This window comes from Sphaeramia orbicularis, chromosome 12 (genome assembly GCF_902148855.1).
Source record: "Sphaeramia orbicularis chromosome 12, fSphaOr1.1, whole genome shotgun sequence".
In the NCBI taxonomy this organism is placed as follows: Eukaryota; Metazoa; Chordata; class Actinopteri; order Kurtiformes; family Apogonidae; genus Sphaeramia; species Sphaeramia orbicularis.
This window is the reverse complement of record NC_043968.1, coordinates 24,413,388-24,427,954: the sequence shown is the minus strand read 5'-3', so window position 1 is coordinate 24,427,954 and position 14,567 is coordinate 24,413,388. Positions and strand designations below refer to the sequence as shown.

The window sequence follows — 14,567 nt, the reverse complement described above, 5'->3', positions numbered from 1 at the left end:
GACTACCGGGTATGCCTGCACAAAATTACAAATACATTTTATTTTATTATTTATTGTTTAATATATTACAGAATAGACAACACAGTTGTTGCTATCACCTATCCACATTACTCTACTTTCGCTTTGTAGAGAAACTTTGAGAATATCGTGTTTTTTTTTTGTCAGGCGAAATCTAAAACTGTTACTGTTTGGGTCCTGCGGGCTGTATGGAAGTTCAGTGGCTAAGTTGTCAAGTTAATATAACTCGTGAGGTAGTTAATTTAACCAAGTAACTGGCTAAGTTTTGATTAATGTGAGCTAACGAAGGAAAGTAAAACAAGGTAAACATAGTTCGTTTATGCAGTACAGTATTAATGCAGCTAGAAAATGACAGTTTACTATCACTGCTATTAACTGGTTAGCATATGTTTGGTTTACAAGATATGCACATGTGTGTGTATATTTATCTGTTGCATGTCTGTATCGAGTTTAATATGTAGTCAAACATTCTCTGTTGTTTTGAAGTTTTTTTTAAACAATACGTTCCTCAAATTGACTTATGAAAACTATTACATTTGTTGTGTCGAATTCTACTCCCTGCCAAAAACTGCTCCCCTTTCTTAAATCAGCCATGAAGAGGACAATGTGCACCAAATTCACCCTTTCACAATTTTTTCTCCTTTCTGACTGTAGGGTATGAAATTAATTGTGAATTATTCAACCTCTTAACACCATCATAGCTGTGTAGCAATTAAGTAATGAATAATTTTGTAAGATATTGCAGTTATGTTTTTTTTTAATCTGGTTAATATTAAATAATGTGCAAACTGTAAGGAATATAAAACTTTCTAAAGTTAAATCTTAGATACACAACACACAAAATATATAACAATAAAAACAGATACTGCTGAAAACTACATGACCCGCGGCTGCGTGATGCAGTTTTCGACAGGGAGGAGAATTCGGCACAACAACATTAACACACATGGCTAGCTGGGTTATTGAAACGAAATAATCCTTATGCTTTGATAAGCACAAAGTCTCCCTAAGGCTAATGTGTAGGCTAACAGTGATATATATTTAAAGAAAAAAATAATATGCTCCAGGAAAGGTTATACATAGTACTGTGTCTGCTATTGAAAGAAAGAAATATTTGCTGTAATTCTTTTCTCAATTATATTTTTAGCTGTCATGACTGTAGTACTCGGGTTTGAGGGCAGTGCCAATAAAATTGGTGTAGGAATCATCAGAGATGGTGAAGTGCTTTCCAATCCTAGACGGACCTACATCACACCTCCGGGTCAAGGCAAGTAATGAAACACTACTGTTATCTTCTTTTTCGTTGGTGATGTGCTTACCTTGTCTAATTTTATCACCCTATTTTCTCTTTACAGGATTTCTGCCCAGTGACACTGCCAGACACCACCGTGCTGTCATTCTGACTGTCCTGAAGGAGGCGCTTGAACAAGCAGGACTGAAACCTGCAGATATTGACTGTGTGGCATATACCAAAGGTAACTTAACATTCTCAGGGCTCAGGATTAAATAGATGGGGTGATGGCATTGAAACCACATTGACTTTATAGATGAATTTCATTTTCAACTACTTTTCCATTAAAACATTATGAGTCCCTTCAGAGAGGCAGTGTTTACAAATGTAAAAAACGTTAAAAAAAAAAACAACAAAAAAACAAAAAACAAAACATGCTTATTGCCTCATTGATATGCAGAACTATAAACATTAGGGTGAAGATGCTCACCAAAAATGCACTCACAGCTATCAGTGCTACCACCTATTTAATGCTGCATCTCCCTAGACTGTCTGAAACTCACACATCTGCACTATGGTATCATCAAGTTTTGATTTTCAAACAACAACTCTGACAGTTGGTCAAAATAACATTGCCATCTCGTAATCTTCATGTAGACTATTTCATCTACAGTTTACATTATAGCAAGCCACAGTAAAATCACAAATTACCTAATTTTTCCATGGGCTGTGTGTTGACACTAGTTGTACAAAAGATACACTTTTAATTGTCCAAACAAGGTCACAATACAGTGTCAACAAACCATAAACTTCAGTAACATAATAGCATAACTGAAGCACTTTATGCCTTCATAAAAGCTTCATAATCAAACTCATTAGTGTAGGAGAAACAATGAGACTTCATCAGACATTTTTCCTTTACTTATTACTGTGTCCATTGGGGAAAGAACACAATAATTTCTTCTGTTTTTGTTACTTTCGTGACTCTGAAAGTTACTAGCCCTGATCTTCAACCACTTGGTGCCATGGAAGGCTGTCAAAGTTACTCACACCCTCCAGTGGTCACATACATTCAAAGTGACATCAATGTGTTTCTGTGAATAATTTCAGTTCTTATATTTGCAATACATTACAATGATATCTTTGGTATAATATGAGAGTGCGTAATTCTTAAAACTGTAATGATGATTTTATGTGATAAACAAGAATTCCCACATATAACCCCTTTAAAGTTAGACAAATTCTCACACTAATAATAATACAATAGCAATGTATGAAATAACAAACACATGGCAGCCCACTATGCTTAGAATCCATCAACACTTGCAGGTTCTAATCATAATTTAAAATAAAGCTCTTCGTCAGTTGATTAGTTTTGAAATGTTGGACATTGTCCTGTTGAATAGAATACTGTGCTTCCCACTAAGTCACTACAAAAAGTAATGAGAGCATCAGAGATTGAAACTCACCATGAATATCAAAATTCTGAAATGGGTTCAGTTGTCTTCCAGTCTGTATGTTAATGCAGCTCCCAGGATAACAGAGGTCACTGGTAAGAAAAACATCCTCCTTTCCATGATGCTGAAAAGAGGCAACATTAAGCAGTTGTTTTACATATTGTTTTAAGGCATTCACCTCTTATTTCTCTGATGTTGTCCATGGGCCATGAGCAGAATCAGTAAAAATATTAGAATTTTATACTACATAAATGTATAGTTATATTCTGTTTATAGTTATACTATATTCTGTTTTTTTCTGCTATGTTAATTTTGCACTGTGGGGCCTTAGAGTTTTGCACTGTATGCAATGTACATATGGCAAAACTGCCAATAAAGCTGACTTTGACTAGAATTACAAGATTTCTTTGTGTTACTGATCAAAGTAATATAATAGTTGACTGGAGATTCATTAAATGTCTTGGCTCTTGTTTTTTCCTTCCTTCCTCTCAGGTCCTGGTATGGGTGCCCCCCTGGTGACCGTGGCTCTTGTTGCCCGTACTGTTGCTCAGCTTTGGGGGAAGCCACTCCTTGGTGTCAACCACTGTATTGGTCATATCGAGATGGGCCGACTCATCACCAACGCCAACAATCCCACTGTGCTTTATGTCAGCGGAGGGAATACACAGGTTGGTTTCTGTGAAGTTCTCATTCCAAAAGCTACTGTGCTTGATTATTATGGTTTTGTGCAGAGCTGTTACAACACATGCTGTGATTAGCTGTTATTTACCTATCATGAAATAACTTGACCTTTGTCTGTTTCTTCTTCTGAAGGTTATTGCATACTCAGAGCGGCGTTACAGAATATTTGGGGAGACTATAGATATTGCAGTTGGTAACTGTTTAGACCGGTTTGCCAGAGTTATTAAGGTTTGTGTCATTTTTGGACTTAATATTGTAATATTGGTCTTTGTGATAGATGTGAGTTAATACATTGGGCATGAAACTGTTTGTCCATTCAGATCTCCAATGACCCTAGTCCAGGCTACAACATAGAGCAGATGGCTAAGAAGTGAGTAGTACATAACTAGAAATAGCTCTCTTTGTGTTAATAGTGGTTGTATTGGAATATTGGTGTGTGTGCCTTTAATTTTAATGTTCACATTTCCAGAGGAAGTCAATATGTGGAGCTGCCATATACTGTAAAAGGAATGGATGTCTCATTTTCTGGGATTTTATCCTACATTGAAGTGAGTGCTTTTATTCTTGAATGGGGCTGTTAAGCTGCTATAACTGCTCATTTTAGAGTTCACAGTGTTTATTGTCATGGTTCATAATACTGAAATGTTTTTCGTTTTTGTAGGAAGCTGCTCATAAGATGTTGAGCTCTGGACAGTGTACAGCAGAGGATCTGTGCTTCTCTCTGCAGGTCAGACACAACACACAGTATGCGCAGCTCAGTAAGACTTTATGCAGGCATCTGAAAACAGTGTCACCCTAAGACATCAGGAAGAACGTTCATTCTGTTAGGGTCAAAAATAGAATGATATGGAATTTAATCAAGAAAACACAGCACTAATGGCTCCTTCCCTGCAGGAGACCCTCTTCTCCATGTTGGTGGAGATCACCGAGAGGGCCATGGCTCACTGTGGCTCCCAGGAGGTGCTCATTGTTGGTGGTGTAGGCTGTAAGTACACCAGGAAGTTTTTTAACTTAAAAAAAAAATCAATCAAATGAAACTAAAAGATATGTTAAACTATCCCATATGTTTTATGTCTGCACAGATTCATATAGAGAAGCTGAAAAGATAAAGTATGTATGACATTTCCTGACATACACTGAGCAAAAATATAAACACCCTATGTACAGTATTTATGTAACATGAGACATGCAGCCAAAAATGAGCTCATGATGTCTTACAATTGTAGAAGATGGTTAATTCTCTTGATTTGTAAACAAACTTTGCTTCCATCCCTGCGAGTGAGCCCTTGCTCAGTGATTCCACCCACAACACAGGTGTGGCTTGTCCAGACGCTGCTCCAACAGCATTAACTCCTTATACTGGGGACAATAAAAGGCCACCTCAAAATGTCAAATTTCATCAGATTTCACCATGCCACAGATGTCGCAAATCATGCAGGAACGTGCCATTAACATACAGGGATGTCTACCAGAGCGGGTGCTAGAACAACATTCCACAGGCCACATATGACAACCTTGTCAACTCAATAAGACAATGTACGTGAAGCCAATGATGGACACACAAAATATTAAGTGGTGATTTTTTTGAAACGGCCCCCACCGTGTCCACATGAATGTCCCTGAATGCCAGACGCCACTATCGTGTTCTAATGGACCACATTTATCAACAAAATAAATTTTGTGTGATTTAATATGTTGTGCAGCACTTCAAGCTATTAAAATAGGACCAAGGGTCCAGTAGTCCAGCAGCATATTTAAAGACATTCGTTTGACCTTTCAAGGTCAAAGGTCATGGCACCCAATGAAAGCCCATATGTAACTTCCCATCTATTGCTAATAACAATTATATCAATATCTTCAACTGTTTTCAAGTTAAAGCACTTTGAAATGTGTCCCTTTATAAACCAATGGGGATCTTTAAAAATTTCAAAAATTCATAAAAAATTCAAAAATCAATATTTCTCAATTCTTTGAACAAACTTGGTAGACCTTACTCCAAAGATGTCCCACAACAAATATCAAGTCATTTTGAACGATGGTTTCGGAGAAGAAGATTCTTGAAAAATTGCTTGCAGACGGACAAAGTACGAATGACAACTGATACCAATAGTCCATTGGACCTTTTTGGGACGTTGGACTAAAAATTTCAAATGTTGCGCAGGGTGTTTATGTTTTTGCTCAGTGTATATTTGGAAAAAGAGACAAGAATCCTGTAAAGTTTCAGAACTTTGGGAAAAAGTGGTATAATTTAAGACTGTATTTAGTAATATATATTTCTGAACAAATATTTCAGAACTAGTTTGAGACCAGTTCAGAATTAGGATATTTTATTCTGGTAGTGTCATGTAACCAGGTCTGGCACTCATTATTATGGAAAAGGGGTAAAAGTTATCTAGGTTCTCTGATTAGTTGTTGAGCAGTGCTGAACAGCTGTAATGTCAGTAAAGTCATCATTTTGATGGAACATGCACAAGGAAGCATGTCATGGCATTAAAATAACCAAATCCCAACAAAAGAAAACAGCACAGAAAATGATGTGCCTTAGTTGAAACTTACCATTTTCAGGGTGCTGCTGTAGTTCAGAGGATATTGGTCTTTAATGTAGTGGAAGGAATGAGAATGACAATCCTGTCACTGTACAATGGAAATATTCACCCTTATTCTAGCAGAGTATTTCCAGCAAGCTAGACTAATATCCAGACTAATATTCTGGGAATCAGAAGTCAGTGTTGAAGCACAGTGTTATAGAAGCAGGATGAAAAAAATGGCTTTGACAACACTGAAAGGAAAACAAATCATTTAACAACAATAAATATCAACTCTGTTTCTTAAATACTCTTGTCCATGATTATTTTAAGATCATGAGTAAAAGTATTCCGTAGCAGCTTCATTAGAATCTGATCTGTTTCCTCTGTAGGTAACCTGCGTCTGCAGGAGATGATGGGGGTGATGTGTAAGGAGAGAGGAGCCAAGCTGTTTGCTACAGATGAACGGTAAACCAGTCTTAGCATGTTCTCTTTAAATGACATTAGTGTCTGTGTAGTATTTGCATAGTAGATATGGGAGTTCATTAATATGACTGGTTGTACAGTCAGCGGTTACTCATTACCCCTTTAGAGACACATAACACTCACCGCACCCTCCAACCAAATATATTTGGTGTGGGTGTTTCATGATTGTGCAAATGCAGTTTAGAACCTATAGCAATAGAACTGTTGAAGGAAACACTGGAAGCATGTTCTCATGAAAGAACAAGAATTTGGCTCTTATTTTGCTCTATTTGCTGTTAAAGCTATACTGTACGATCTGGCATTTTTACACTTTTCTTTAGTAATCTTAAAATTCTCCTAATAAGCGCGTGACAAACTAAAATGTAAAAGGAATCCACCAGGTTTTGAAACTCAGAAATGTTTAATTCTCATATATTTCTGATAAAATGATTGGCTGAGCTTCCTGTGTATCATCTGTTGCTGCATCAGTTACCGGGGCCTCTGAATCTGACTCCATTGACCCATTTCATGGGCGCTGCTCCTCCTGTCAAGGGGTGTGAATGGACGGACTCAAATGCACGATGCCGAAGGGAAAAAATAGATTTATTAACAGAAACGACAACCAAAGGGAACAAACGGAGAAAACCCGATTGTAGCAGAGTCCAGTGCGTGAAAGATGGTGATCAAGTCCGGGTTATTGTAGGTGATGTGGTGCAGTGAAGAGAATGATCCAGCTACAGACAAGACCCTTAAATACAGTTCCTAATGAAAAAGGAGCAGGTGGATGATGGTGTTGCTGAGGGAGGGGTCTGTAGCCACGTTGGAGTGGACTGTGACACCTCTGCCTCTACCTCCACTTCCCACCGCGTGCATCAGGGGAGGAGGGGAGTGTCAGAGGTCGTGCAGGGGGAAGAGGGAGGTGGGTTGTTCATGTTCAAATTTTTACTGAGTGCTGTGCAACTCATGCCAGATTGGTAGGTATAGCGTTAAACTAAAATGCTTTAGTGGGTTCTCCATCATAATACCTCTGTCTGCTGTAGTAGGATGTCTAAGCCAAATGTCAGATTACACATTTGAGGATTAGCTTCATATCATTGCACTAACAACAAAAAAGTCACCATTACCGAATCAGAAATGAGATTCAGGATTGATCACTGTGGTACATTTCTCATCAGAAGCAGGTTTCACTTCTCCACAGCTTTGCAGCAATGTGTAAAACCTGTTGAAAACCTGGTACACTTCTCTTACAAATATTAACATTCAGGAAAGCACAATGCACAGCATGAGGATTTCAAGTCCAGTTTTGAATGTCTAAAAGCAACAAGTAGTTGTCTTTTCATTCTGTCACATAGTTTGGGATTTCAGTGTGCCTTGGACATTGTGTTCCAGACTACAGCTGATAACACTGTTCACTTTGTGCCACAGATTCTGCATAGACAACGGTGCAATGATTGCTCAAGCAGGCTGGGAGATGTTTAGGTCTGGTCAGGTAACTGAGCTGGAGGACTCATGGATAACACAAAGGTAGAATTTCACTTAACAGTTCTTTTTGTGTTTTCATAGACACATCTAGTCTTTGCATCCTTTTTGCCAACAACTGCCGTAATGACTGTTTGTAATGGTTGTAACTTAATGTACTAATTTAAATTGCGATGGGAGAAATTTGTTCACTGTACCTATACTAGGGTTCGTACACATTTTTCAAGGTCAAATTCAAGCACTTTTAAGGGTCATTTTCAGATTTTTCCAGCACAGCACCTTATCACTGGGGTCAAGAGATACTGGTTTCAACCGGCTCTATATGTGAAGTGTCATGAGATAACTTTTGTTATGATTTGGCGCCATGTAAATAAAATTTGATTGATTGAAATAAATAATTACAGAAATACATATACTCAGGATTATTTTTCTCCCTTTATCACAGTAATGTACATTGTATTATTCCATAAACATCTAAAATTGTGTTTCATAATAGCAAAAAGTTTAGAAAGTAAAGGAGAACACAAAGTTTTATCCAAGAAAAAGGAAGCCACTTGGTGTTCTTCAGACACACTTGCACTGAGACAGAGATTATGATAAAAATTTACCTGAGAACACCTGCTAATTTTCTATTTTGATATCAAGTTTTATTTTTTCTAAAATGTATCACCTCTCTGTAAGTCGCTTTGGCTTGAGGTAGTATTAAAAATATACACATCACAGTTATACTTTCAAGCACTTCAACTAAAATTTAAATACTTTTCAGACGTTGAAAACATTGAAATTCATGCATTTTTAAGGATTTCCAGCACCTGTACGAACCCTGATATACACATTGTCTCAGGAGTTTGACTAATCACCATTCTCCTGCTGCAGGTACAGAACTGATGAAGTGGAGGTGACGTGGAGAGACTAAACATCTCTTTGGTGTTACATCCAGCATGTTGTTGGAGCAGGTCTGTCCTGATATGGGGTATGGCTTTTCTGTGTTCGATTCTGTTGCATCAGAATTTTTTTGCTTTATTAAAAAGCCAGTTTGTGTTTGGAGGATGTTTTTGAAGACCAATCTGTGGACAGTCTCATGTTCTCCATTAGTTTCCTTGTGTTTCAGGCTTGGGTGGGTAGTCACTGCAGCATTGAGAGATACACTGAAATATTCTGACTTTGCCACCACAAATTAAACGGGTAAACTGTACAAGTAATGCAGCTGTTAACATCTGCATTTGTTTTAACTACTTTTGTTGAAGGACAGGGCTCACATTTTATCAAGTTTGTTGTAAAATTAAGGTGCCCATTTTCAGTACAACAGCTGCTATCATCCCAGCAGACATTAAAAGGTCTGGTGTGAAAGATTTAGATTACAGAATTTAATCAGATACTTTCCTACTTCATCCATTTGTGTTTTCTCAGCTGTTTGAATCTGTGTTTGAGTGTGACCCAAAATCAATATCCTGTAACTAAAACCCCAAAACAGACAAAAGGCAGATGGTTAAAATCTGCAGTTTCAGTAATATCCACTATATAGACAAAAATATGGGACACATCACATGTGGAGCTAGTAGGTATAGTTATTTATTTGAAAATGAATAAATTGTTCATGCAAGTTGTCTGTAATTAGGATAAATGTCAAATTAATATTTCTTTTAAGGTCAAATAATGATTTTTTTAATTGAGAAAATTGGCTTATAATTATTTATGCTAAGAAACATGACATGTATTTCAGAAATCTAGAGGTAGAACATTTAAAACAATTACAACAAAATTCAACTATTAATCTAAACATTTCAGCAATTTCCATGAAAAAAATATTGCCATGACATTTATGCTAATAAAAAACTAGATTATATTTTGTCATCCTTTCGTAGTCTGTCTGCAATGTAACACCTGAATTAAATGTCCCAATACTTTTGTCCATGTTTTACTAAATGGTACACACAGAACCTTTATAAAGGTCCCTTCTTAATGTGCCTTTAGTGGTTGTTGACATGTATCATAAGTTAGTAAAAATCAGCATGTAAATCAAGTCTAAGCAAGCTTTTTTCCCCCACCAGTCACAGTATGTTCATTAGTGATGGCATTCTCCTGTACCCATATGTCTTGTGAATTGAAAGGATTCTTTTTCTATTCACACAGTTGTATTTTTATGTTTGGGTGATTCATTGCAGTTTTATGTCCTCCCGGGTCAAACCTGTCACATATACAGTGACATATTAACTGTGTACTCATGTTGAAATGGTTGTGGATACATGTCAGGTGCTTTTTACAAAACTAAATGTAAAGACAAATAAAAACTTGCAGAATGTGTCAAGTTTATTCCTCTTTATTAAGCAATACTGTTCACTTACATTCCTTCTCCAGTGTAAATTTTATTATTCAATAAATTTTCTTTTCAAAAATCAACATACTGAACATGGTAAAATCCCTAAAGGATTCATGGATAACATTCACCCAATCAGGGAACCAAATGAAAACAAAGAACGGATAACAGCATTAAGATCTAACGGGTAAAGGGTGAACTCTATTGTGCCTTTGACTACACCCTTCTGTAAACCGAAGACATGGTTACACAAGTCCTCTGCATACAATAATAAAACTCAAGCAGGTACAAGACATTCTTCCATTTATAATCAAGAGGGGGCACCAAACAAAAAAAAAAAAAAAAAAGGAAAAGAATCACTCTGATGAGGGTTTCTCGCACGCAGGGATTGGTCACAACAGATTTTTAACAAAGTGCTTGATTGACCACTCGCTTTACAGAGGATAACAAAATGACGTTCAGAGTAGTTTGATAAAACTGCAGCTTCCGAAAAGGACAAAATTAAATTATAGCTCCTTAGAGATTGTATTTTTTTCTTTTTTATAAAAACTCAGCTCTACACATACAGCTAAAAATTGTAACGAGAGGCAATGAGTACAGGTCTGATTAATTAAGGCAGGCTTTCTGTAAGGCGTTAAAAAAAAGTCCATTGCAGTAAGATCTCAAAGGAGTTAGTCCAAAGTGTCTCAGTGTGGCTTTGTGTGAAGACATCATCCTGAGTGCTGTGTGTGACAGGGACTCAAATTTGTCCATCTTTTTGTGATTTAATGTGCATGTGGGTGTGTTGTGTGTAAATATACTTTGGGTTTCTCACACTGTTAGGCAGGGTGCTCCTGATTTTCCTTATACCAGACAACCCTTTTTGGATCTGGAAAAGAGGACAAGAACAAGAAGTCAAGTCTCTACTTTACGGCTTAAAAACTAAATCCATAAAAACAGAATAGCAGTAATAATTCTTAAACAAAAAGATGCATCTTTCACAAATTTTATGCTACAATAAACAATGAAGAAGAGCACCAACTCGGTCTTACACTCTGTGTTGGTTACACATTTTAATGAACAAAATATCACGCTTTACACTGGACTCTTCAACAGATTTTTTTACACCAGTGTGGTTATTTCTAGTTCTTGCTCATATTTCTTTAAAAGGCATTATGATCACATCAGCTATTTACATTTTATTAAACTTACCTTTTTTTTGTTTGTTACAGATAGCATTCCACTCTGTGGAGAGAAAAGAGAGTCAGTCAGAACCTGATGCATAACAGGATTTTTTTTTTAGATTTTAGCACATGTAAAAATTGCAGACTCACCTCTATTGTGATAGTTCAAAGCCTCCACTAGATGGCGACAACTAAGCAGTAGCTTCCCGTTGCTCTCATCCTCCTCTGGGCGCATGGTAGGGGGGACAGGGGTAGCAGCTGGACTTGGGGTTTCTTCTGGAGCCTGGACTGTGACAACTGTGTTGACTTGTGGGTCTTCTGATTGATTAGCGTCTGTGGGCTGAGCAGGGAGGGCGTTGGCAGCAGGATTAGAACCAGTGCCCTCTGTGACAGGCCTTGCCTCACTGATGAAACTTAGACCCCACTGGTTCTGTAGTAGCACACCAATAGCAGGACGGTCCTCCTCAAGGGGCCCACCTGCTGCTCCTGCCTTCACCTTGGAGGCATAGCTAACAGCAGGCTGCAGCTTGGCGGGGCTGTCCTGCACTGGGAAGGCAGGTGGGGGCTTGAGCAGTGACAGACTGTCCTCCACCCACCTCTCCTTTTGGTTAACCTTTTGAGGCCGGTCACTCCCTCGACTGACTCCTTTCTGGCTTTCCCTCCGAATGCTGCGCCCTTTGTACTGATAGCCCCTCCGTTCTTTTTCCCTGCGGAAGTTTAAGGCATGTGTGTGACCGGGACCGATCAAGTCGCCCTCAGGAGAATGCTGTCGGGGTTGCTGGTCGCTTCCAGAGATGCAGCCTCCACCCCCACCACCTCCACAGTTGCCTGAGCCAGGAGACAGGCGGCGGTTGCGAATATGTGGCTCTGAGTTGGTGGCTGAAACAAGAACTGCTGGATCACAGAGGGTGTCTGACTCACACACAGTGTTGCTTGATTCCCATGTACCTGAAAAAGGTGGTTGACATGAAGGTTCAATATGTCCTGTTGCATCATGGCATTAAGTATTCTGAAGGTGGAGAAGTAAAGTACTGTTTTTATCTGCTGTATGTAAAGTGTCTTTGAGTTCTATGAAAGTGCTATATAAATAAAATGTATTGTTGTTATTATCATTATTATCATTATTATTATAAGTAAAACATGGACATAATCTTTAACTTCTGCCAAGTTAAGGCACACTTCACCTATTGGTCAGACAGTGCAAATCAATGGATAAAATACTCCAATGAGTTTTATTATTTGCTTTATAAGTAGAGAGGAATAATGTCAATAGTAACTGACCATATTTATTTATTTATTAAGCAAAAATGAAATGCAACAAAGTGATCTCAAGAATGAGTGAAAAGTTTCATCAACTTTGGTGCCTTACTATTCACTGATAATTCAAATAGAAGGGTTTGCCCTGATCCCACTTGTACAATTGTAAAATCTGATAAGTTTATGTTCTGAAATCATGGTCCTGTGAAAGAAACAAAACCTCAGCTTGCAAAGTTGGTAACTACCACGCGTCTCACTACTCAACACCGTAGTGATAGACCTTGATTTCACAATAATATTTAACAAATGACGTCCTAAAATGACTATCAATATGGGTTGATGAACGGAATATTGCACTTCACGATTAAACCCACATTTTTGCAAGTCTGTTGGATTTGTTCACTGTTCTAAGCACTTTTCCTCTTTTCTTGTTCCTCCTGTATATTTTGGCTTAGTTTCCTGCTGAACCAATGACAAATCTTTTCATCACCATCATTAGTTTATTTCCCTCTATTCTGATCCCATTTCCCTATCAAGAGAAGCAATGTCCCTCTCTTCTGTGTTCTTTGACCGACTTACTGACATGTTTACTGTCTTTCTGATGGCTAATCCACCGTATTTTTTCTGTAATCATTTTCTTCATCAGTTATCATTCCTCTAATCTAATATCTACTGTAATCTATCTACAGTCTCTTTCACTATCAACGTCACATTACTTATATGGTGGCTTATTCAAAGTAAACTCTCCACAGGAGCTTCGTGTGGGCCCAGACTTCGTGGGTCCCGTTCGTGTTGACACAGCCAGCGTGTCTGGTTCTGACCGCCACATTTCAAACCGTGTTGCTCATTAGTGCTTCTCCCGCACTTCATTAAACCTCAGCGTGTAACAAGAAGACCGTTAACTCACTAAACTCTCCTTCGCAATAAAAAGCTGCCATTTTGTCTCTTCTGTTACTACCGTGGTTTGTGAAAACACATCAGATTATTGCTGTGCTAATAGCCGTCAATGCTACTCAACAACATAGCGAGACATACGGACCAGCGCCGGCGTTAGCAACCGCGAAGTAGCAAACGGAAAAATTCAGTTAAATAAACTCGACGTTTTGGGGTTAATCCGTACACGACGAAGCTTCCAAGTCATGAAATTTACCCTGTGGGTGTCGTGAAAGTTGAGGCTTTACTTTTCAACAATTTCAAGCTAGCTTTGGTTAGCCTCAGCCAAAGTTTCGTAACACCCATTCAAAACGGGTAGCAGGCTGCCGTCGATACTGCTAGCATCAGCGGCGCTAACAGCCTCGGGAAGCAAACACAATAACACGTCTGAAAGTGGAAAGTTGCTGTTACATGTATCTAAAAGTGATCAAAACTCACCTGTTTTGATATGCATGTCTTTTTGTTGACTGTGTCGCCGAACCTAAACCGTTTAATAACTTTTGTTTACAGCGTTGAGACAACGTCGGCTCGCTAGTTGAGTCCTGTGTGGCCACCCGGAAGCGACACGAGAATGTGGGTGGAACAGGAAATCCCAACAGATAAAGGGTCCGGCGGGAAACTTGGATGAAACAAATGAAAATGTTCAACCAGTACTAAAACCAATCATATCACAAACTGTAGCCGCGTGATGACATGAGTTAAGACGTGATCTAATACATAATGTATGATCTAATATAGTCCTAAGTCGTTCCTAAACTGTAGAACAACTGTTACTCTCCATTTTAAAGGGGTCGTATTTTATTAATATTTTATTATCTGATGCAGAACCCTCAGGTTCTGTAACAGTTTCTTCCTCCAGGTCATCAGACTTTGAAATTTATAATGTAAAATACTACTGCACGACTGGCACTTTTAACCCATATTTTACTACATTTTATGACATTCTATTACATTTTGCACTGCACTTTGCACTGTTCTTTGTCTTTTGTTCAGCCTATATTCCACTGTGTATATGTTCATATTTTACATATTTTATATTTC

The 14,567-nt window shown here is 38.1% G+C and overlaps 2 protein-coding genes across 4 annotated transcripts; one reads left to right on the top strand and one right to left on the bottom strand.

The window, feature by feature from the left end:
- The first annotated feature begins 173 nt into the window (after positions 1–173).
- osgep (O-sialoglycoprotein endopeptidase) lies at positions 174–10,497 on the top strand. Of its 3 annotated transcripts, XM_030148855.1 has the most exons (13): positions 174–320; positions 1,166–1,285; positions 1,374–1,493; positions 3,199–3,374; positions 3,520–3,615; positions 3,708–3,757; positions 3,857–3,935; positions 4,049–4,114; positions 4,282–4,372; positions 6,305–6,380; positions 7,803–7,901; positions 8,733–8,791; positions 8,835–10,497. In XM_030148855.1, the coding sequence occupies exons 2-12, from the start codon at positions 1,171–1,173 to the stop codon at positions 8,770–8,772; spliced, it is 1,008 nt and encodes a 335-aa protein (XP_030004715.1). In that variant the 5' UTR covers positions 174–320; positions 1,166–1,170; the 3' UTR covers positions 8,773–8,791; positions 8,835–10,497. The 3 variants fall into 3 exon arrangements, with proteins under 3 accessions (XP_030004715.1, XP_030004714.1, XP_030004716.1); XM_030148854.1 differs by having other exon boundaries at positions 8,733–10,497; XM_030148856.1 differs by having other exon boundaries at positions 4,282–4,376; positions 6,309–6,380; positions 8,733–10,497.
- On the bottom strand, positions 10,161–14,113 carry LOC115429440 (uncharacterized). Its single transcript, XM_030148858.1, has 4 exons — positions 13,965–14,113; positions 11,487–12,284; positions 11,365–11,397; positions 10,161–11,041 (listed from the first exon to the last, which is right to left on the bottom strand). Exons 1-4 carry the CDS (start codon positions 13,978–13,980, stop codon positions 10,992–10,994), a joined length of 897 nt encoding a protein of 298 aa, XP_030004718.1. The 5' UTR covers positions 13,981–14,113; the 3' UTR covers positions 10,161–10,991.
- Positions 14,114–14,567: the final 454 nt, after the last annotated feature.